Source organism: Bombus fervidus, chromosome 15, assembly GCF_041682495.2.
Source record: "Bombus fervidus isolate BK054 chromosome 15, iyBomFerv1, whole genome shotgun sequence".
NCBI classification, from domain to species: Eukaryota; Metazoa; Arthropoda; class Insecta; order Hymenoptera; family Apidae; genus Bombus; species Bombus fervidus.
The window spans coordinates 5,274,885-5,299,131 of NC_091531.1; the positions used below are offsets into that span (position 1 = coordinate 5,274,885).

Sequence of the window (24,247 nt, forward strand, 5' to 3'; positions counted from 1 at the left end):
GTTGCGATCAATGCAATCAGTTGTTGCCGGGGTGTTGAACGTGTTGGTGGTGTTGTTCGTTCGCGCTTTTTTAATTTGATTGTCGAGACAAGAGCCAAGTTAACTATCGAAAGAATAATACATTACAATTGTACGCAATTTCTCTGCGTTTCTCGTATGTGAACTTGACAGTGTATTTTTTGTTCTGTCTTTTCTCGAAGTTAATGTTCTCAGAGTGACAGGATTAAGTGGAAGAATGTTGGATCGCGATACCGCGATACATCTCGTCGCCGGAGGGTGGGTTTCTCATTTCTTTTTCCTTTATATCAAATTCGACATCCATTAAATTTAGATTAGAATAAGGAACTTATATATAACAAAATAAATTAAGATAAGGAACTTACGTCGTAGATTAACACCGGCTATTTCGACGAAAACTATTTATTAACAAAATAGATGTACATGCGTTTTGCGCAGTAGTTGTAATTTATAAAAATATTGTGCGCTTCTGGACAAGCGCATTCCTAGAAATTTCTATAGAAACGTGACTCAGGAGAATTCCGTAATGTTGAATGCTGCGACATTGTTCGCCGGCTCGCGGTTGTTACGTCATTCTCAGACTAGCTCGTGTATATCTTGCTTATGCGTAATTGATCGCTCAAATTTAGAAGCCACGATGTTATTTTCGGTCTGTGTCAGATAATTTTTTACGACTGTGTTGAGTCTTCGATCGCTGCGATGTATATCATCGAAACTCCTATCTGGATCGAAATAATATCGCGCGTAGTATAATACGCACTATAACCGGCTTCTCAATGAGGGGTACATGTTTTTACGACGAATCTACGTATGGCTTTCTGAAACCGTTTCTTAGACGTTCTACCATTCGCAGTGATATTTTTACGAAAATATTCGAGCACTTACCACAGAATATTTTTTATGAATATACTATGTGCATTATACGAATCTTTTTGAAGTTTCGTTAGCACTGTAATAAGACACGACTATCATGACTTCAATAACACAATTTGAAACTAATCCGTAAATATATATAAAAGTTTCAAAACATTTATTACAAATGTACGCATATTAGAAAGATGGTAAACAACATGAATAAGCAAACCTAAGCAAATAGTGCTCAAGACCTCACTATATATTGTGGTCTGTTGATATAGCGAGTAATTGACTTTCCAAATATTTCGGTAATCTTTGTGAAATATATGTTTCAAGTAAATATTTTGTAACTTCTATATACATTTTCAGATCCGTTATAAATTTTACCAATATAGTCACGATAGTCGTGTCTGTTTAGAATGCCAATGATATTTCAAAATGTTTTGTCTAATTAAAAGTCACTGAGCCTTTGTGCATGAATTCATTAAATTTTGTCAAAACTGAATCAAGAATTTTTGTATTTAAAAACAATACGTTTCGTTTGTTGTGTGACACATGCATTACAAATTTAGGAATATATTTACATCCTAATGATAGTGTGCATTGATAATTGTAGAACACATCTTGTTATCATAAGTTAATCATACTTAGTAGAAAGTTTTCGACCAAACAATTAGCGTTACAAATTTTTTTCTCCTTTACGCCATGACAACTCTACTTTTCAATCTGTTTTCAATGTTTTTAATTAGTTTCATTTTATTACGTTTGATTGACAATTTTGTTTTTTGGTGTAGTATATATGTTTCGTTTGGTACAATTTACAAACGCATTGATATTCTAGTGATATAATTCCATCGAACAATGCTACAAATAATTTGTCATCATATATAGATACATATATATAGAACATCGTAGTGTTACATACATATATTAGACGAAATGTCTGAGAAAAGATAGTTTCTTATGTATACAATTTCATCCTCTATTTCAATTTATCAACCTTTCGTATCAACTTCCTGTTGACCGCTTCATTAATTTCTTACTAATTGGATTTTTTGTTTCACAGAGTGGCTGGGACGACCGGTGCGATAGTTACCTGCCCCTTAGAAGTGGTTAAAACGCGTTTACAATCTTCCTCATCCGGCTTCTATCCACCTCCGGTGAACAAGGAACTCACTTCGGGTCATGTAACGTGCAGGAGTTTCCCGAAACCGGAACAGAGGAGAAGACTGTGCACTGGAGGGTATACAAGGTAACTTCATTAATACCTCTGTATAATTAATTACATTTATAACGAGAACAATTGACGACTGTTGTTTTTTTAGATTAGTTAAAAATGTAGATCAAATTTAGATTAGCATCGAAATTCGAATTTGTTTTCAAAATGAAGAGCATGAATTGATACTCGGAGCACCGATTTCTTCACGAAGCAACAAACCTGCTTATCGTTATTTCACCGGATCATATTTCTTCTCGTCTCGTGCTTGTCTATGTTATACATTAGCTAATTGCGTTTGAAACCCTGTTTACCTTGTCGGGACATTTTCAATTGTACAATGATTGTGATATTAGAGAAGATGGGGCATGTAAACTAATTTTACGCGATGTTCAAACGTGTTCCGAATACATCCGAGATGGTCCAGCACCGATGCTCAACTAATTCCTACATTCGTGGCATGCCTGTTTAAAAATAAAGCCTCGACCAAGTGTATGCGTCGCGTTGTTGATTCTAGAAATCCTGACAAGGGTGTTCTCAAAAATTCAAGCTTCCAATACTTTTAGATTAATTTTCAATTTTTTATAGAATCAATTGATTTACACTATTGCCCATAAGTAGATTGCAGATATTCATGCAATTTCATATTTTTATGAATATACCTAAAGAAATAGAATTTAGATAGAAGCTTGTTTTGTTTATTAAATATTACAACAAATAAAATAAGTGCACTACTTTATATACTTCGGATATTTTTATACGTTATAAGCATTTTGTAGATTTTTTAATCTTCCACAGTTTAACCATAAGTGTTAAGACATCTCCTGATATTTAATACAAATTGAATACTTTTCATTGCTTTCAATTTATATTTATTGTATTATCATCTAGTCTAATTTTTTACATCATTTGTATCATACGTGTTATATAATATAAAATACTAGATATAATAAAACTTGATAGGGTATTTTTAATAAATAGTTTAACTCTGTTTAACGCGTTAGATTAATTTGTGAAACGAGAAAAATATGAAAATATCGTTGAAAAAGCTGCGATGACAGAACGGAGTAAAATTGAATGGAACTTTATTTATATGTTTAATAGTTAATCGAAGTTCACTATACTGATTCCAGGCATGCTTTGGTTGCTCTCTCTCACTTTGGCGCGTCCCCTTCTCCAGGAGGTTCTCCCCATACTCACTCCGCACCCGGTGTATACCAATGCATCAAGTATATCGTAAAGAACGAAGGTACTCGTGCCCTGTTCAAAGGATTGGGCCCTAACCTCGTAGGAGTCGCACCATCCAGGGCGATCTACTTCTGCGCCTATTCGAAAAGCAAAGTCGCGTTCAACGCGATCTTCCCCCCGGACACCGCTGTTGTGCACGTGTTCTCTGCATTCTGTGCCGGTAAGTTTATCGTTCCACTTCCGTTCTTATCGATCAGACCCGTATTTTCATCGGCTCTGCTGCAGCTTGATTCCGATGTGATTGATTTTAGCTACTGCTGTGACGTAATGTATGTCTTAAGCGAAGGAGGAATGATTGAGAAGCGTTACTTGAAAGCCTGAATATGTTGTGCATTACAGATGATTATATGAATGATAATTTGATAGATCATAAATAGATATGTTACTAAAATGTCCGCACAGATGGGATTATTAAGGATTATTTTATCGTTCTAAGGTATTTTCTGATGAAATTTCTTTCCATTCAAATCAGTCTTTATGGAGCGACTTTTTTAAAGCACAGTGCTATACAAATTAGAAAATTTACAGTACTATCGACGTTGATCGTTTTGACGATTTACGTAATGGAAAATGAAAAGAGCAAGCATAATGATCGAAGCGTAAAATTGCATCGTTGAATAGAACGAAGACGAATAGCTGAGCACAGAAATATATGTATGTATGTATATATGAAGATCTAGCTGAGGCATCGGCCGACCAGGCACAATGCATTAGGATCGTGTAGTCCGTCTCTTTTCCCTCAGAACAATCAAGGCGGCCACTGATAAGGAGCTCAGTGGGGTCATGTCGCGCGTCACTCGCTGTTATCTAGTTGAATGGACTGCCGTAAATAACTGGTTCCAATCATTGTTGTTTCTGACCTCTTTTAGTGCGATAACATGACATTACATTCAATTCCGTATGTTTGATAGTTCACATTGTCTATCTTATTTAGTTATCGTATAACAAAGAAAAAAATCCTTGTGAATTTGTGTCCTCGTGGAATCTCTGGAAATACTTTCACAGGAATTCTTATCATCAATTTGTTCTATAAATGTTTGCATAATATAAAATCAATTATCTGAATGAGAATTGTTGTTTAACATTGATAATATCATGAATTAAGCGATGCTTATTTTAGTTCTCAGAAATTGTGATGAGTAATTGCAATTAATTGAAGAATCTGCTTGGCCTGCTTAATTGGCAGATAACTCTTATCCGGAAAGAACAAAACTTCAAGTGCCAGATTATTCTTTTGGATACTAATTTCTCTGCAGGGGTGCTGTGTGTAACACTCACTGTATCCAACAATTCACAGTAGAGCCAGTAATTAATAAAATTGGTTAAACAAGAAAAGGAGCCCGATCACGTTATGTAATTTAGTTTATGCGTCTGATGGCACGTAAGCTTGTTTTCGAAGGGTCTTCCTTTCTGCTTGGTCGAAAACGTGTGGTTGATCACGTAGTCGCCTAACAGCTGATTTTTCATCAGCTGCTCCGTACCAGTGACCTAGTTTTTCCCCATTCGGAGTGACTACACAACTTAAGATTTCATAATTCGAAACTGACGCTCTGTTTTTTTATTTCTTTGCATTCGTTTCATTTCTTTGACGTCTTGATTTTTCGGACAAATGGAATTTAGTTGCTTAAAGAATTCTAAACAATCGTGTCCAATATAATTTTTAGAATTTTAGATCTTATTTTTCCATTGCACATTTTTCTCGAAATAACAAATATTCTGTATCTTCCTCTATTACTTCGAATCTTCTTCGCTGGATTCTCTGTTTCTGTTAGGCTTACGATCTTAGTTAGTCTTGCTCCTTCTTCACGATTTATTTCATCTGCGTACAATTGCATCCAATGGCTTTGAAACACTCGCTGTTATAGTACTTACGGCTCTCATGCGTCCTTGCATGATGATCGCATGTGACAAGAAACCTGCGAAGGTTTAATTTGATGTTCCTGAAGTCTCCGTTATTTTCCCTCTAGATCATTTTCGGAACGCGATGCCTCGTGACTATCGTGTGATTTCACGACTGAAAGATTCTTGATAAATAAAATTTATTAGTGATAACAAAATTAACCTGAATATTTTGGTCAATATAATCAAACGCGGAGTTAAGTATATTTTTAATGTTTCATATCTGTTTCGCTTTTTCTTATTTATCTTATTCTTCTTAAATTTCATTTATGTTTTTTCTTGAAAAAATCAAACGAAATATATCGTGTTTGTCATTTTTCTACATAATTTTAGCCAAAATTCAACTACATCTGATAATGAAGATCACGGATACTTGGTAATGAATGCTTAGAGAAAAAGCACGGTTTATGGATTGTCGGTTTAAGTCGTAAATAGCAGACAGGTAGAGCGGTCATTGAAATTACATGGCTGTTCAATGTTAAAAATAGAAGACTGCCACGAGAACTCTCGGACCTCTTCAATGAAACACCACTTTTACCTGACCGGCGACAGCATTGTTCTCTTCAAACTTGTTATCAAGCCGCTACGCCTCTTCTGATTTTTAGTTCCCGCTTTGTATGATGTTTCTCGAGATTGGTTTGACTACGATAATTTGTTTCACGCGTCCGATAATGCTTTGCATACACGTTATGCAAATTTCTATTTACATCACTGGTGCATAACAAATGCGATCGTATACTTGCAGCTAAAATGTGTAATTGAGAAAGATGTTGTTCAAATAGGAGCGATTATAGAAATCATCGAGCGCCTATAATTGCAAGTTCGACTGTTTTGTCGAGTATATGATCTAGTTCTAAGTTGATGAAGTTACTAGGTAGTATATTTTGAATGTTTACATGGAAAAGAAATTTTCCGTATTTATAAATTGGTCGCTAAAGACTGGCATTGTTTATTGGCCGTGTCTTGAGTTTGCAAGCAGATATTCCGTCCTATTGACCCAGTTTGTAATGACCCACGCAGGCAGTCATCCCGGCCAACGCACTGTTTACCACCGGTGCATCGCTTGCGACGCGACGCGTCCGGATTACGCAAGCATTTTGCACGCGTCCTTCGAATCTTGAAATGCTATTAACCTACTGTGACACTTGGATTGGAATATGCGAGAATTAATGTATCGGAGATCTTGGCATGTTAGAATATTAGAATATTGAAGATCGAGACATTTCAATATTGGAAACGTAGGCGTATTTGAAATATTTGAAATAGTGGACAGTGGAATATTTGGAATACTGAAATACATGTAGTGATAACGAGGTGTAGATACGGTGGCTCACGAAAATATTCGAACATTTACTACAGAACTTTTTTATGAATATATTATGTGCATTGTACTGCGTATATGTATAAGTATATGTATATGTGTTGATATGTGTAAATGTTTATATATATATATATGTACGATATATGTAGTGGATACGTGCATAGTGATAACCTTGTTTGTAACAGGCTGTGAGCCTACAATATAAATAATACTATGCTATGTACAGAACTTTTTAAAACTTCATTAGCACTGTAACGAGACACTACTATCCTAATTATAATAGCAAAATTTGAAACCAGTCTGAAAATGTATAAGGCCTTTATCGGAAACATACGCTCAAATGAAAAATTAGTATAAATCATGAACAGTAATCTTAAACGTATAAATAGTAATGAAAATGGTTTCACTATATGTATATTATTATATATGTGCCTTATTAATGTGGTAAATAATTGACTGTTAACATACTTTGGTGCTTTTTGCGAAGTATATGCTTTCAATAAATATTTTATAACTTCTATATACATTTCCAGATCCGTTTCAAATTTGTCCAATATTAATCATAGTCTTGTCTCGTTATAGCGCTAATGACATTTAAAAATATATACATAATGTATATACATAACATATACATAAAATATTTTTCTGAACCACTGGTTTCCACGGTTTGATGTTTTGTAAATCCTGAAGTTAATATTAATATTAATTTTTCAAGTACGAAAGTTCACCAAAACTACTATAACTGTTAGAGTGCATCTTTAAGTCCAGCATCCAAAGTAACTCAAAGTGTGTCACCTAGGAATCTCGCGCCTGAAATCGATATGCAGAGCGGTTCTAGTGTTTCTCTGCACAGTGAGATAGGTCAAATAAAAACAGTTAGTATTCCTCAGATTCTGCTGAGCTCAAGTATTTGCTTATTAATACTCGAAAGAATGTCAAATAGCTGTAACATGACATTACGCAGCCTTAAAACTATCTCGAACGTCTTGACCGTATATGTACGGAAAACGAAGGATCAATAAACAAGAAGTATCGTCGTAAATGTATTAGGTTACTACTGTATTTGTGAAACACGTCAAAGGTGAGGACAAACTGTTGCGCAGTAAAAATTTCCCTCTTTTTTCAAATCAGCGTGAGCGTGCCGTTATGATAAGATAAATTTGTAATTCGCAATAAGTTACGGAAGTGTATGGCGAATAACACGCCACGTTAATCGCGTATAATCTCGCGTGTTCTGATTCGCAACGCTGTCGGATGAAAATTGACGAAGCGTGTTTACGATAGAATCACGTTGCACTTGTGACAACGTGCAAAAGTACATGCGGGAAGTCATCAATTGCCGGACTCCATTGGAATGCCGAGCACTGTGTACTGCGTGCGCTAAGCGATACTTGTTTACAGCTTATTTTAGGTTATCTGTGACGATTCTCATTTACGTTGACCTTGATTGTATACCTGTGTAACTTCGTTCTAAGATACTACGTATATTCGGCGAATTTGAGACAAGAAGTTCAAGGAAATTTTGCAAAGGAAATTACTGGGAATAGCGTTATTAATAAACGTAAAATTTCTGGATTTTAAGCTTTATAAGTCTGAAAATTTGAATTTTTCAATCTTTAAGTCTGATGATTTTGGAAATTGAAATTTGTCAGTTTACTCATACTCGGGCACAGCAGTATCTCTGTATTTGTATGCTTCGTACAAAAGGAAGTGGTAATATTGTATTGCTCATTGTACAATGATATGGACTATTTATTATAGCTAAAGAATACATAAATAATTTCTTCCTAACAATAACATGTAATTGTACAATAGATTTTTAGCAAAAAATTGTCTGATTTCCAGGTCCTCACTAATATTAGAATATTTGTTTAGATTCTGCGATCCAGCAATTCTTGGAAATTAAGTTTTCGAACTTGCAGAATAGACTTATTTTGTATAATTAATACCAGGGGTAATTGACACCGATATGTTTATATGTAGTACACCATGAGATTTAACATATCACAAGAAAAAGGATAAAAGTTTTCGTGAAGTTGTACCATTATTAGCATTAATCATAGCAGATATTATTAAAGAATATGAAGAAGAAGACGGCATCGAATATAACCAGTTAGTTGTTGCGACCTCTTTGAAAAGCGTGTACTTAAAATATGTTGCAAAGAGTAAACGATGAAAACGAAGAGCAAACATAGCTAACTGGTTATGAAACAAAAAGGTCAACCTCTTTTTTATTGAAACTCTATTGTACAATTAAATGTTAGCGTTAGAAAGAAGATGTTTACGTATTTTTATACTGCGATAAATGATCCATATTCTCGTATAATATGCGAGTAACTGTAAATACTACTTTTATTGTTATGCTGCTACACCTATGCTAAGTACAATATGTAGGAACACCATCTGTTTGTAAGCACATAAGTTTCACATTGGGTGCATCTATAAATAATTCTTTTACAATGCCATTCACGGTGGCCATGGAGTATCTTCTACTCCTGGTGCCTCCCAATTCCGGAATATCCACGTCCATTCCTATGGCTTTGGTATATGATCCTGTGGGATCTGCCAGCATCCTCACCTAAATTTCAACGAATCTTCTATCTTATACTATACTTAAGTGAAAGTCGATCTTATTACTTTCATACAGAAAATTATGTTTCAGCTTCGGAGCCAATAACCCTACAAATCTTAGAAAGTCATTATCATTCATTGACGTCAGTACCTTATCATTTGCTCCTTTGGCATTTCCCCAAGCAGACATCACGAATGGATCATTCACAGACACGCAGATTATCTCTTCAAAGCCAAATAATTTCAGGTTTGTCGATCTGAATTAGCAAACAAATTTCTGTATATTACAAAATTAAGTGAAATTATCGCTCGTGTTCTGAAATGCTTTTTGCAACAGTCAAAAATCACGATAATAATTACAAGAGAGTTAACAGTTGTGCCGAAGACGTTACTTTTCGATAAATCCTCTAAGATGGACCCTAGAACATCCTGGAACGAAAGCCCCAGGGACTCCAAAGATGATGGCTTTCTTATTAGCAACCAGATCCAGAATATTTCTTCGATTTTCCGGTAGAGCTTCGTACAAGATCACGCTGGGCAATTTGTCGCCTTTTCTAATTACAGGCATTTCCGTGTAAAAAATTAGGACAGTTCTGAACTTCGCCTCTGATTTCAGAGTGATTAGGAAAACGTGAAATAACTATCGATTCATTTGTTCAGCTCGACGTCCTCGATTCTCGTAAACGTGGATGAGGTGAACATCTAACGTATAAATTCGTTTCTGACTTCATCGCATTTCATTGTCCATTGAAAAGTTCGATTGTTGTCGTAAGTACGATAATTTTAGAAGTTGGCATGTTTACAGGAATCAGTGGATCGATCGGGGAATTTCTGCCAGCGACAGACTAGATTTGGATTCACGAAAAAGAATTCAACCAGCCATTCGTTTCTTGGCTCGAATGTATTCGTTGCTTATTATATGGATGGCGCAACTGCTATTGAATTACCATAGACATTAGAAGGTCGAATTATCTGTGGTCATAGTTGTTCCACAGCGTTTGTTTTAAGCGAATTTATTATCTGTTAATCGGCTCTTTAAAGGTGTACGGTCTAAAATTGGACCATTATAAGGAAAAACAGCGTGGCAGTTTTGCATCTTACTACTCTATTCTTCTCCAGTTCTTTTGTTTGGACTATCGTAGCATGAGACTAGATTAATTTGAAAAGAGACAAATTCCTGCGACTTTAGATGTAAACATTGAATTGTTTTTTTTTTCAGACGGATATTCCTGGATTTTTTTGTTTTTTGTTTTTTTAGTATGTTTTCTTAGCTGGCACGTTGCGTTGGCGGTCTAAGCGTCGCTTCTCCAAAGACCATCTTCGAGAAACAGACTTTTAGGGAGCCAGTAAATTAGCTCTTGAAGAGGGCTCAGACAGTCGCAGTTCGCCCCACACGTACTGATCGGATTAAAGACACGTGCATTCATTTTTCAGGTTTCGTGGCATGCACGTTGACAAATCCTATTTGGTTCGTGAAGACCAGGCTGCAGCTGGACCATCGAACAAACAAAATCACCGCGATGGGGTGTGTGCAAAGGATATATCGCCAATCGGTACGAAAATTCTCTTCTGAGGACACTCCTCGTTCCATGAGACATGTCATATTGGAACATCTTGGAGGACTTTTTTTAATCTATTATACCATTGCATATGATCAGTAGCGTATCATCGGAAAGTTTCCCCACCACCCACAGTCAAACACACTGGTACACGGTCTGTGGTCGACACTGTTGCATCCTGAATCATCAATTCACTGATTAGATAGCCTCTGTGATACTGTAGGAGTAACGAGCTTTAAACCGTATGTTCCTGACATCAGACAGGGAAACTATATTAACTGTATTCTGATTTTAGGAAGCAGGGTATATTTAAGGTTGTAGATCCCTCTTGGGACTGGGAGAACAAGGATGAAAGAGTTTGATAGTATGCTCTTGAGGCTGATAATTGTACTTAGAAAGAACGGAGAGTATGTGGTGAATGCTATACAACAATTTCATTTGTTTTCTTTAAATTAAAACTGGTTCTGAGGCTTAGGAAATGCGAGACCTTAAACCTGTTGCCGATCGAAAGTCAACATAACATAATGTTGCAACTGTCACGACATACAATGTACAACCCGATTCGGTAGCCAACGATATTTTTACGATCATAGATGCATAGGATGCGAGTGCCAAATATATCTGGATCTTCAACATTTTCGGCATAATTCATTACAAAATGATAAAGTCGCGTATCGTTATCTAGAGCCATAATTTAAGTAGGAGCTCTTCGAACACAGTATAATGTAAACAAAATTTATTTAGAATATCAAATCGTGGTGTCATTTTCATATAGTTTGATTACGTCTCGTAGACGTCGCATTTGCATCGCAATTGCAGCAGAGCCAATTCTAAAATTGTCCCTACGAACTACGAATAGTTAAAATGCGCCGAAAATATCTTCTAGATGAGAAAACAACGTTTTTCTTTATGGCAAGTAATCTATTAGTTCATACTACGTCATGCTGTCGGGCTTTTTGTAGCCGGCGTCTAAGTGACGTTAGTTTCGTTTTTTTCGTTTAATAAAAAGAGACTGAAACTGTTTTAATAGAATTCAGCATTTTGGCTACTTATCATTAAAAGACTGGACGAAACAAGAAAATTCTCATAAATAATAATCGCGAGAAGAAATGAACAGTTTGTTAGAAATTATAGGGGAGGGGGAATTCTAGCAATTTCTATGGTGCAATATTACCCAACCATTTATCAGGCAATTATATACTTTCGCTTTTCTCTCGCTGTGATCGCACAACACGCGTGTACATGCAGTGATAAGGTTGATTAGGTAGACAGTCTTCTACGATAGAATCCTCCGTTCATAACCCACGTCTTCCCATTCTAGTTTCTCTACTTCTATTTGTATCATTATGTCTGTTAGCGAGTTCCATTTCCGCCTATACTATATTGTTCCTGAAAATCAGAGAATTTCATATTCAAACAAAAAGGTCAATATTTTCTGAAGCACTTACGATGTAGATATTAATTAACTTATTGGAATATTATACTTTTATGATTTCTTTTCTAATATAAATCCAGTCAGTAATTTTAATTCACGGAAAATTCCACTATCGCGTGTTTGCGAATCAGAGACAGAAAATTAGCAATCAAAAAGTAATACAGCGTGAATGGGGGCGCCTAATTAATCTTGATAGTCGATCATAAATCGTATCAAGTTATTATTCATTCTCGAAATTTAACGTCTGTCGTATCTTTGAGTGCAAATATCTCTAGTACGTATTCTTCAGATAATTTCTTTATTGGGAACATAGTATGTTCCTTAATCCTTTGAAAAATTTAACAAACTGGTTTAATGCATAAGTACATGTATCATGTTTTTATCGAATATTTAATTTTAAATTCATGATACTCTGATTTTCTTGAGCTTCTTACGCATATAACGAAGCAGCGCACTCATTTTGCCAACAAATTGACCGTAGCGTGTCAAGAATATACATATTTGAAAAGAAGATTCTCGTATTACATATTCACCAGTTTAAAAATAAGGAATTATTCTTTGACTATTTAGTTACAGCTCTCATTGTTGGCAGGCTGGGTGTTTTAGATTACCCAAGACTAACAATTAGCAACATCAGACAATCTCACATTCCTTCCATAGGAAACTAGGAGTATGATAAGTCTTGATGGTTGATGAAACTCAAGTTAAGATTACATATTGTATTTTCAGGGTATCCTGGGATTCTACAAAGGCATTATAGCCTCCTACGTAGGAATAAGCGAGACTGTGATACATTTTGTGATCTACGAGGCCGTGAAGGCCTCTTTAGCGACGTACAAGGCCAGCAGCACAGACAATCGCAAAACATTGCGCGATTTCTTAGAGTTCATGGCGGCGGGCTCGTTCTCAAAAACGATCGCCTCCACCATCGCTTACCCCCATGGTAAGGTCAGCTGTGTTGTATAATTCTATCATCACGAAATGCAAGCTTCTGCTTCCTCCTTCAATTGTGCTCTATTTTTAAGGCATTGCTCAGTGAGTTGGCTGTGGTTCAAGAGCAAAGCACCCAGTTTGTGCGAACTTCCTCACTCGCAAAAGCCTCTCTAGTTCTTGCAAACATCCTGCGCACTAGTACAACACGTCTCCACCACACGTGTAACTGCGCTTAATGTATCAGAATCTCAAAAAGAGGACTAGTTGCTTAGAGAAGGAATAACTTTATTTTAGTTCTTTTAATAGAACAGTTTTAGTATCAATTAACTTCCATTTCTCCTGACAACGAATTCCTAAAATCAAAGAAACGATCATTCCAATTTAAGCAAATAACTCTGATGTGGTTAAACTAAGATGTAGTAATTAAAACAATTTGAACTGTTTCAGAAGTAGCAAGGACAAGACTTAGAGAGGAAGGTACCAAGTACCAGGCTTTCTGGCAAACGTTGAAGACTGTACACGCTGAGGAGGGATTACACGGTCTGTACCGTGGTCTCGGTACCCACCTAATTAGACAAATTCCAAATACGGCGATTATAATGGCAACATACGAAGCGGTGGTATACTTGCTAAGCAGGCACTTTCACGAACAGGCGATGAACATGAGCAACGGCAATGAGTCCAAGTTCTACACAGAGCCGAAGGGTAAACGAGAATTAGCCTAGGACTTACTTACGGCCCCTGAATAATGGGCCAACAGCTCGCATCTTGTGGCGAGTTTTGAAAAAGTTACGTCTGTTTCGAAAAAAAGAAAATGAACAACAACAACAATGCCATCCAAGAGAGCGTCCAGACGTTGGGAGAAGCCATTCGGACACGCGTTTCCGAACTTGGGGACCATGACGGCCGGTCAGGTCCAATTGAACATGTGGAAGGTAGCAAAATAGGTATCACAGCGCTGCTGTGTGGTCTGTAAGCGTAGCAAAAAGTAGTCCTTCCTCCTTTCAGGTAGCGTACGTACGTACGCGAGGAACAGCCTAAACTGTCTGTCTGTACCTTCGTCGACACATTCATACACACACACGGAGGCGGGGATCGTGAAGCTGGATTAAACGAGTCGGTTACATAGACTCAGAGTGCGCCAAGAGTAAGATTATGTCACCTTCTCGTTACTATTAATCTGCTAACTGGCACTTTCATCTGTGGAAAATTGTTTTCAACAAATAATCTATTTTGTTTCTTACAAATGTGGATATATTTTTAAAAGATAATATTAAGAATTACTAGAAGGTGAATTAATTTGATTTATCTCTTGAAAATGTATATAATTATAATGTATCACAGTTAAATTGTTAAATTGAAAATATTGGTAATTTTGTCTTTTCCAGTTAACAGGTTAATGAAATCATTGAATTATGTTGACTGGCAATAACAGTAGTGCCAAAAGACCAAGTTTGGTCTCTAGTTGTTTCTGAAGGCTTTCGAAACATGAGGAAAAAATTGAATTTCAATTGTAGCTTAGAAGAACTCTCTGGCCTAATTTTGTATTGATTAACTATAATTAACGTAATCTTAAAAAAAAAAAAAGACCTCTAAGGTTAAATACTTAAAATTCATGATCCTCGTGTTTCAGTATGGTAGAAACAACTCATTTCCATCTGATACAGTATTGCGATCTTTCTAGAGCAACATGTACACTTGATCTAAACCAAAAGTTATTGTTAAGTACGGTGTGAGAGGCAGGTTGCTCTCGTCGGTTTCTTTGTATCCATTTCTACTTTGTTATTAATTATCAATACATTATTCCGGTTAATGATTAAGAAAAAAATATGACTATTGTCTTGCGCTATTCTTCCCAACGAAAAAGAAAGTTAGGGAACGATATCGTCATAAATATAAATTTTCAATAAGGGTAGACGATTATTGTGTTTGCTTCTATTCATATTAGAGTAGGAAGATTTATTATTATTACTATTGTTGTCCGTCATGACATAAACTTTTCATTATTTTTAAATAATTATTTCATGAAGCGCTCAAGCATCAAAATTCAACTTTTTCTTTGTGTAGAAAACCTATTTAAATAAAAGTACATTTTATTATAGATTACGTTAGCAATAAGAAATAAAAAATTAAAAATGTATATAAAAATTGGATAATAATCTTTTTTTGCATGTAAAACTTGTAAAACAATGAAGAGAAAAGATTTACTATATTGAACATGTCAAATATTACCGATCGATAATTTCATAAAATCATAATAATCTAGAAGTCGTGTATATAAAATAGTAAATCACATTCTATGTTACATATATTAGTAGATTTGCGACTGTTTGTATTTTTTCGAGTGCACTACCGCCTCCAGTCAAGATAAAAATGATATAGTAAAAATGTTTCTTCTCTTTCTGCAATGTTCAGGGGAGAAAACATTTATAGCTGCTATCCTGTTTTTTGAATCGGTAATATCTATATAAACTATGCACTTAGAGATATACTATGTCGAAATATATTGTTGTTAAGAATGATGATTCGTTGAAGAAGAGATAAAATGTTAAAGTCATATGTATATTATATACACACATATGTATATGTACGTAAGAGAGGATTAACAATGTTTTGTTATTGAGAGATATTTTAATGTTCGTAAGTTCGATTACGTTTGCGAACTAATACCGTTCAATATTAAAAACGGGAGTGTAATGTAGCTTCTTAATTTTTATACTTTTCTTGCCTTGATGTTACTCACAAACTAAGATTTCTAATTTGTTTCTTAGTTTGTACCGTTTTGTAAGATGACTATAATTCGATGGCTCAGGTTTTTTGGAAACTAGTCTAAAACCTTTTTCATAAGTACTATTTTTGTATTTGTGTCGAATCGATGAGTCAGAGCTAGGGGAATTGTACGCTAAGATTGGCACTGAGTAAATTTGGTTTGTCTCTGTTCGGTTTGTGATGATTACAATGATCAATAAAGACGAAGAAGTTGTGATTTATAATTTATATATTATCGGCTGAGTCTGGTATTTGGGAAATTATGTTTTTACTCTGAAATATATTACTAAATAATTTCTTTGTTACTCTAATAAATTGATATATATCCTTCATCATCCGAATTTTAAAGTACAAAAGTAGAAAAATTCATGCTTATAAGTCTTGTCAGAGAAGACCGAATTAGGTTTTATTGTATTTAGTATGACTCTGGAATTGTAGTTATAAGAATGCCGATACACAAATTGTTAAAATGAAATATATATATATATATATATGTATACACACATATATATGGATCCATCAATAAAGTCAACGAATAGTATTTTTGTATTCTTGAGTGTATTTTAAAGCTTACATTTATACATCAATGTAATTATAATTATTAGTATTCCTAGATCTTTAGCTCTTTACTCCGCCTTTTCTTCCTTTGTAACCACTCCTACCAGATGTACAGGCTGAGCAGGTGCAAGAAACTGGCATAGCCACTTGTTTCTTGAATGTTCTGTAGTTTTCACAAGTCAGTTCAACAACTAGAGGTTTATACTCTGTTGGTTGACAACATTTGCAATTGGCTACTTGATTCCAATTCTCTGCAATTGAAAAAATAATATAATTATACAGTAGTTCTGGTATAAATTATGTACTGTATTTGTTAAGACTTACCTGTGTCGAAATAGGTGGTGGATTCACATTTACCACGACATTCTGTGACTCCATCAATGGGCTCTAAATTCTTGCAAATGCCATGTCCTCGATGCTTGATATTGAACATACCAATAGTATTCTGTGGCTCTAAGACTTCAGCAGCACAAGAATCAACCTTTTGGTTATATGATGTCAAATTGCACATTTTGCAACAATCCTGTGTGTAAATTGAGGTCACTGGACAATCAGTTATATCAGGACAGATTACAGAACTGCTGCTGATGACTAGTTGTTCTCCTTGATTCATACAGGTAAATGAAGTACAATTATCAGTAGAAGACCAGGTTGCACCTGGCTCGTATAACATATCCCCAACCACGCAATAAGCCTGCCTACACTTTCCACAACATTCAGCCTCGTTCATTTCATATACCCAGCCGAGAGTACAATTTTTATTGCAAACTTCTATGTCCTTGTACTTTGTCACAACATCGTTCAACACACAGAATTCTGTAGCACATTTATCATCCAATAATTTCCACTTCTCTCCCGGTTTATACATGGTACCATTATAACGGCAGCCAGTTTTAATAAACTGTGGACAACACTGGCCTGTGATGTACTGCTTTTCTATCTCAAATTCAGCTTCTTCCCGAGCATCCATCTCTGGGCACTTCTGTGTAAGAGATTCTACGTAGATACTTTCATTGTTGGACTGGCAAGTGTACTTGGTACAGAAATCGGGAGACAGCCATTCTTCGCCCACGTTTATCACTTTATTGTTGACTATACAAGCTACTGGAATGCATCGTCCACAGCAAGTGGTGCTCCTATTATCCGTGGGCTGATACTCAAAGCCAGGATCACAGGTTGTGATACATTCTTGCACCTTCACTTGTTTTTGTACTCCATTTTCATCTTTGATACACTTTATTAAAGTGCAACTGTCTTCAGGATTTGGTTGCCAGACATCACCAGTATTGTATATCTTATCTCCATCCTTGCAGGCTGTTCTCTCGAAATTAGGACAGCATTTATCCTCCACAAGGACTTCTTCTATGACAAAGTCAGATGTATCTGGATGGTCCACTGCTTTGAGACATTCTGTAGTAAAGCACTTCGGTATGGGACCTGTTTCAGAAAATTCACAGATGCAGGAAGTGCATTTTCCATCCATCCACTGTTCTCCAAGCTTCTTCGCCACTATGTGTTCCGACATTTCTATCTTATTCTCTGATTCAACATTATACAAACATAAATCTTTTGGTGGAACACACTTGTAAGTGGCACAGCAAGCATCCCATTTTACATCAGATTTCAGCTCATGATATTCTGGACAAGATGGTGCTGCAGGACAAGTCTTAGAATCGCAGATGGTCATAGATCTCGGACAGCAACCAGAAGTGTTTGTCACCTGCACGAATCCGGGTTCCAGCTCTTCGACTTCTAGTGCGACTTCGTTGAGGATAGGACATTCTGATGGTGGCACACATTCGCAGATGTACTTCCTACATCCATCTGAATCTACAGATACCTTTACAGTTTGTCCATAGCCACACTCTGGAATTTGAGGTTCTTCAATGCAGAAGGGTGCTACGGTGGTTACTGTTTTTGGAATACAAACATATTTAGTACAACAAGATTCCTCTGTCCCATTAACGACTACAGGTGCCATGTTCTCTTCACAGATAGTGTCTATTGCTGGACACTCGGTTTTCTCGCAATTAATGTTCTTTCTATTGCAAGTGCACCTTGTGCAAACATCTGGGAACCATATATCACCTTCAACGTGTCCTTCTTCATCGCATAATAAACATTTTTCCTTTGGAATACAAGTATCATTATGAAAAACGAAGTTTGGAGGACAAAAACAACCTTCTTCATAATTCTTCGAACACGCGGTGCTATTGATTTCGTTGATTGTATCGCAAGTCTCCTTACAAGTAAAACCACAAGGTTGATATACCAAGTCTAAAAACAAGATAGTATTTTGAGTGATGAAATTTAATATAGATAAAAAAAAAGAAACTTACGTGGAGGACAGAAGTGAGGACACATTTCACTACTTCTCCAGATTAGGCACACTCCCATCTGCTGACATTTCCTTGAATATGCTTCAAAACTATCACAATAGCTTCCTCCAGAACACATACTATCTTGACAGGCCATAAAATATGGCATTGGATCAACAAGATTATGACATATGTCAAAGTCCATTGTATCTAATAATTTCCTGCATGTAGCCTGATCTGTTGGTGATAGAACGCACTTGCTTTGATTAATGGAAATACACGTATTCGTGTCTATGTTGACACCACTTGGAGATTCTGTGACCAACCAGCTTGTACCAAAATCTTGCATATTGTCCGCGACCTATTTTTACCAATAAATTAAGATCATCAGTTTTTTTACTTTTCTATCTTTTTTTTGTTTCTCTGTTTATTGTATTAAGAAAATGATCATACTTGGCCATCTTGTTGCTTCAAATCATCTTCTGCCTCTGCATTGCAGTTACCACAGAGACCTTCTATAGCACCTCCAAAGATGTGAGAAGGAACAGTCAAGCTAAATGCAAAGTTCGGCTGGTAGCTGATAATCTCTAGTTGAATAGAAGGAATCAGTAACAGCAGCTTCTCCGAAGGTGTTTGTTCTAGAGTCAACCAAGATGTATTGAAAGGGAATCCGTACACTTTCGAACCATTCAATTCCACTTCGAATTCCTGGGTAGGCGCACCCTCCTTAATTTTAATTACATGATCCTGGTAAAGAACTATGATCGCCTCGGTACATATTCCAGTATCGCAAATTCTATTTGATACCAGAACCTGGTAAGTGTGTCCTTCATTTCCCTTTGTGTTTTCACTAATATCTCTGGAGAGAATATATGTACAATTTCCATCGAATTTCACGTTTTTTCTATCGAAGGTGATGAATTTGGAGTTCCCTAACCATTCACAAATGCAATCCTTGCAATGTGTAGGAGGTACACATTCATCTCCATTGCGTACTGTACCCTCTGGACAAAAGCAACCAGAGAAACATACTCCCTGCATTACTGGACAAGGGTCTATCTGCTGCAAATTCTCGCAACTGGTTTCACATTTGTTTCTGCAATGAAATTACTCATAGCAATATGTCAGACCATTTCATTCATTAATTTTAAAGTACCTAAAGCAATCTTTGTGAACAAAAGGCGGGGTACAAGATGTTGGACAATCATGAGTGTTTCTCCAGATAGACAGATCTATAGTTAGATCACTAGCTTGACATTCAGTGATAAAACTAGTTAACAAACGGCAACGACAGTCATTGTATGTGAAATTACTGCGCAGGCAGTTACACGTGCTCTCCATACAACCAGATACAAATTTTTCCAAATCCATAGTCTTTGAACATTCTGCCAAGGAGGTACCCTTCACTGTATTACAAATTTCCCAACTCTCTGCTTGCAAGTCGTATGGACAGACCTGGAAAATTAAACAAATTTAGAATAAGTATAATACTGATGTTAATTAACACTGTCAAACCTGTGGATCACATTCTGGTACTCCCTCCATGGCCCAACTGTTTCCAAATTCTACAGTGCTTCGAGCTTGACTTCCATCAGGCAATTGTTTATCGTTCATGGAGTATCCATCGAAGTATCCGCACAAACCATCCACTTGTCGAGCCCATTTTGTGGAAATTCCTATTTTCACATTCGAATTTCGATCCCATATCACCCAAAACCCGTAGTTGTTGGATACTAAATATGTAATATCCCCTATACTTGCTATCTTGAAAGAATGAAAATTATTACTAATTCTAGCTATCTGTTTTTGTGTGAAACTGTAATCGTTAATGTCCACATGCATATCGGCGGGGTACAGAAGAATTACATCTGCATCCAGAATCACTGCTAAGATCTTGATACACTGGCCAGTGTGTGAATCACATTGTTTTTCCACTATAAAAAGTATAATTAAGATATTTTCATAATAAATAATTTCATTTATTAATTCTAATGAAATTATATTATAATTTTAACACATAAAAGACTTACGTGTAATGTACCATTTATTGGCAAACATATCTCTTGCTAGAATGTGATTGCAGATATCATATTTGTATTCCAGCTTGTCGAAAGTATTGAATGTTCTTCCTGTCACATTGCAAACAGCTTCTATTGGTGGTGGAGGTTTACAAGTATATTTGGGACACTTCTCAAGTTTATACATGCTCATCTTTTCATAAACAACTGTGTAACCTGGTGGACAAGACACCTTTGGACAGGTCTGAGGTACAGTCTGATTAAAAATTGGTAGTATTATAGGCACACAAGTAAACTGTGCACATTCTGTCTCACTTTTAATGTTTTCATTATCTGTGTGTTTCGAATCATGATGCATAGACTTCCTGAATGACTTCCTAAAAGAAGAGTTTGTGTTAATCATTACTAAACCAATGTATTTAAAATTTTATAATAATACCTTAGTCCTTTCGTTCTTGAATTCATGTTTGAAGATTTTACTCCCTTTCCCACATGGGATCTGAGATAGTGTTGCCATTTTGTAGGCGTTTTTAAAACTATCTTGTATCCCGATGGGCAGACAGGTTCTTGACACACGATTGGAGTAACTTCAACATTATAAAATGTTATATAGATCAAATTTTCCTCAATAAAAGTTTCATAAATGCAGCTGTCTTAAATCAATTTTTCAATACCTGAGGTTGAAGTAACTGTCGTACTTTCTATTTTCACTGTAGTAGTTTCTTCATGTTTTATTGTAGTCTGTGAACAATTCTTTTCATCATCTGGACAATCCTGAATCCCATTACACCATAAATTCTCATCGATACAAACGTCACTAGTTGGGCAGTGACGTGTCCCACTTGGACAAGGTTTGCAAATACAATTGCAGAGTCCATTAACCACTGGTCTCATTTCTGGCTCTTGACAAGGTTTACACTTCATTGGCTGACAGAAAGAGGTACCACCCAAGGTGCATGTGCATTCTTGACAATTTTCACCCATATAAATTACGCCCACATTATATCTAAAAAATGTTAACATTAAAATACGAGAAAAGAGACTGTGTATGAAAAAGACGTGTTGTTTACGTTATATGTCCAACTACACAAGGACATTCTTGCTGGGCAACGCAAGTATCTCCATTCCACCAGAGTGATTCTGTGCATCTACAATTAACTTGATCTTCAAATGGTACTCCTTTGCACACATTGCACTTTTCTAACGTTTGTACCGTTGTTGATGTTAATTCTAACTTCTCGGTGGTTGTTTTAATTGTAGCTATACAAATTAAATGTAATAAAGAACACAGAAGCAAAATTTTATATTAATGTCTCAATTTATACAAGAGCTACTTACAATAGGGCAAGAAGCAGCCAAGAACTTCAAGTTTAAGACCTATCTGTTTGTGCCATTTAATTGGTTGCACCTTCAGATATCTTGCATTCAATGGTTTGTCAAAATAATTCTTCTTAACAGTGTCGGAGTCAAAATTACCTAAGAATTCTCTTTCCAAGCCATTCTCATCCATGACTGGGTTCCACTGATAATCATCATTGCTGTAAAACACTTTATAAACCGTTGTCCACGTGTCCTCGCTACCCTTAGTAGCGATTCCTGTTAAATTACGAGGCTCCAAGAAGTCAATCTTTACAAATTGGTATGGATTGTCTAATTTCGGATGCCAGATGCTCGGGGAAGATAACTTTAAATTCGATAATAAATCAGTAGAAGAAGAGGATACTGAGATTTGTTCAGGAAAGATTAAACCATTATCTAGCCCCATTGGATCATCACATACTGGGAAAGAAATATAGAAAATAATATGATCTTATAATTTTATATAGCTTGCTTTTATTTAAATCCAATTACCTGGTATTATGATCTTCTCTGTGATCATTGTAGTTGTTATTAGAACACTTCCACCCACAGGTATAACAGTGCTTACCATTTCTTGGCAACCAAGCAATTCTACTTTAATGGCTATACCATTGTGCCAGGATAATGGATTGATTCGAACTATTTTGGCTTCAATAGGCTTGTAAAACTTTTGTTCAACGGACTTAAATTGATCCACAGGTCCTCTGAATACTTGTGGTTCCTTTCTATCATCCATAACATAAGAAAACGAGTGACCATTTTCTGAAAATAGTACTTTGTAGCTAGTTACAAATTTATTTTCCATTGTACTGCCTTGAATGATGATTCCATAGATAGGTTCCGGGTTCTGGAACTTTATATCTAACCTAAAAATGATCAAATAATAAGATTAATCATTTCAATGGATAAGATGTAATTGTGCACTTACCATTGATCAGTAGTGGTATATTCAGGCTCCCAAAATTTAGTATTCCCATTCAGTAATGCATTTTCTGGTTGGAACTCAGAGCTTTTGATACTACTAGCATTAAAAGAAACCTGATCATACAAATACTGAACCAAAGGAATAAAATTGTTGCTAACACAGTAAGCTGGTGGACTAACAGTACTTGGCATTATGATCGTGAAAGCTTCAGTTCTTTAATACATAAAAATTATTAGTATTCTTATTATCAATGAATTATAGCTTTTTAAAATTAATAAATCTACTCACAAAGGTGTGGTTGGAAGAGTAGTTGCTTCTGTGGATGGTTGGGTAATTGGTTTTTCAGTCGTTACCTTATTCGTTACATTAACACATAATGATTTATCACAGGTGTAATAATTATTTATACACTGACAGATTTCACATTCTGATTCCTTTAGAATCGCACCAGAAATGACTGGGTGCCCATTGTGGGATTTACAGATACAGTCACTCTCGTCTACACATGTCAATGCATCTCTCCAGAACTCGTTTGATGAACACTGTGGTTTATCCAATGGTATGCATCCTAATTTTTTAAATAATTCGGTATTAATCTTAAAAAATTCCTTTTTATTTAAAGTGTAATAAAAGTACTATACCTGGCACACAATCGGAAATGCCATCACATTTCCCTTCCTTTATTAAGGTGTATTTATAGTAATCACAAACTTTGTTGCACTTAATAGCGCAGTCGCTCCATGTCTCGCCCTCTTCACATACTTCTGCAAAAGAATCTGTTTTTTACATACTTCTGCTTCTTTTGTGGTACCAAAAATATTAATAAAATATTTAAAAACTATTAGAAAATATATCATACTGGTTGTTATAATGTTTTTCTGTAAGGTAGTCGATGTGGTGCTCTTATGTTTGGTCTTGTTATCAGTTGTCCATTCAGTCTTATTTGGCATTGTCTGTTCCGTCGAACACTCTGGTCTTACTGATATAACATTAGCTGGCCAGTCACAGACTTGTATCTGAGGATTGTAAAACAAGTTTTCTCCGCAGGATTTCTCCACAAATTCATTGCCATTGAGTCCAGGGGTGCATTGATAAAATAGATGACAATTTGTAGGATGAGATTCGTATGGATGTTCCATATTGCACTCTTTGTATGTAGATTTTTTGGTTGTACTTGGTATTTCTGTAATATGAATTGACTTTATCATTAGACTAAAATAATAATCTTGATATTTCCCTGATACA

At 35.8% G+C, this 24,247-nt stretch overlaps 2 protein-coding genes across 4 annotated transcripts in view; one reads left to right on the forward strand and one right to left on the reverse strand.

The window, feature by feature from the left end:
- Positions 1-16,373, forward strand: Rim2 (replication in mitochondria 2). 3 transcript variants are annotated; one of them, XR_011801945.1, is made up of 7 exons: positions 1-276; positions 1,940-2,125; positions 3,223-3,497; positions 10,563-10,681; positions 12,852-13,065; positions 13,148-13,277; positions 13,503-13,740. XR_011801945.1 is itself a non-coding variant. In XM_072018708.1 (6 exons), the coding sequence occupies exons 1-6, from the start codon at positions 236-238 to the stop codon at positions 13,778-13,780; spliced, it is 1,113 nt and encodes a 370-aa protein (XP_071874809.1). In that variant the 5' UTR covers positions 2-235; the 3' UTR covers positions 13,781-16,373. The 3 variants fall into 3 exon arrangements, 1 of the variants encoding a protein (XP_071874809.1); XR_011801944.1 differs by lacking the exon at positions 13,148-13,277 and adding an exon at positions 14,064-16,373 and having other exon boundaries at positions 2-276; positions 13,503-13,990; XM_072018708.1 differs by lacking the exon at positions 13,148-13,277 and having other exon boundaries at positions 2-276; positions 13,503-16,373.
- Hml (hemolectin) overlaps positions 16,364-24,247 on the reverse strand; it is a 14,609-nt gene continuing 6,725 nt past the window's right edge. Inside the window, exons 21-36 of the mRNA XM_072018682.1 lie at positions 23,862-24,185; positions 23,644-23,766; positions 23,291-23,570; positions 23,006-23,215; positions 22,570-22,943; positions 22,057-22,497; positions 21,789-21,978; positions 21,393-21,724; positions 21,158-21,305; positions 20,731-21,095; positions 20,216-20,634; positions 19,857-20,155; positions 19,154-19,796; positions 18,722-19,061; positions 16,707-18,659; positions 16,364-16,633 (exon numbers count right to left, since the gene is read on the reverse strand). Coding sequence (XP_071874783.1) covers positions 16,443-16,633; positions 16,707-18,659; positions 18,722-19,061; positions 19,154-19,796; positions 19,857-20,155; positions 20,216-20,634; positions 20,731-21,095; positions 21,158-21,305; positions 21,393-21,724; positions 21,789-21,978; positions 22,057-22,497; positions 22,570-22,943; positions 23,006-23,215; positions 23,291-23,570; positions 23,644-23,766; positions 23,862-24,185 — 6,632 coding nt within the window. The 3' untranslated portion in view covers positions 16,364-16,442. The remainder of the gene's footprint in view (positions 16,634-16,706; positions 18,660-18,721; positions 19,062-19,153; positions 19,797-19,856; positions 20,156-20,215; positions 20,635-20,730; positions 21,096-21,157; positions 21,306-21,392; positions 21,725-21,788; positions 21,979-22,056; positions 22,498-22,569; positions 22,944-23,005; positions 23,216-23,290; positions 23,571-23,643; positions 23,767-23,861; positions 24,186-24,247) is intronic.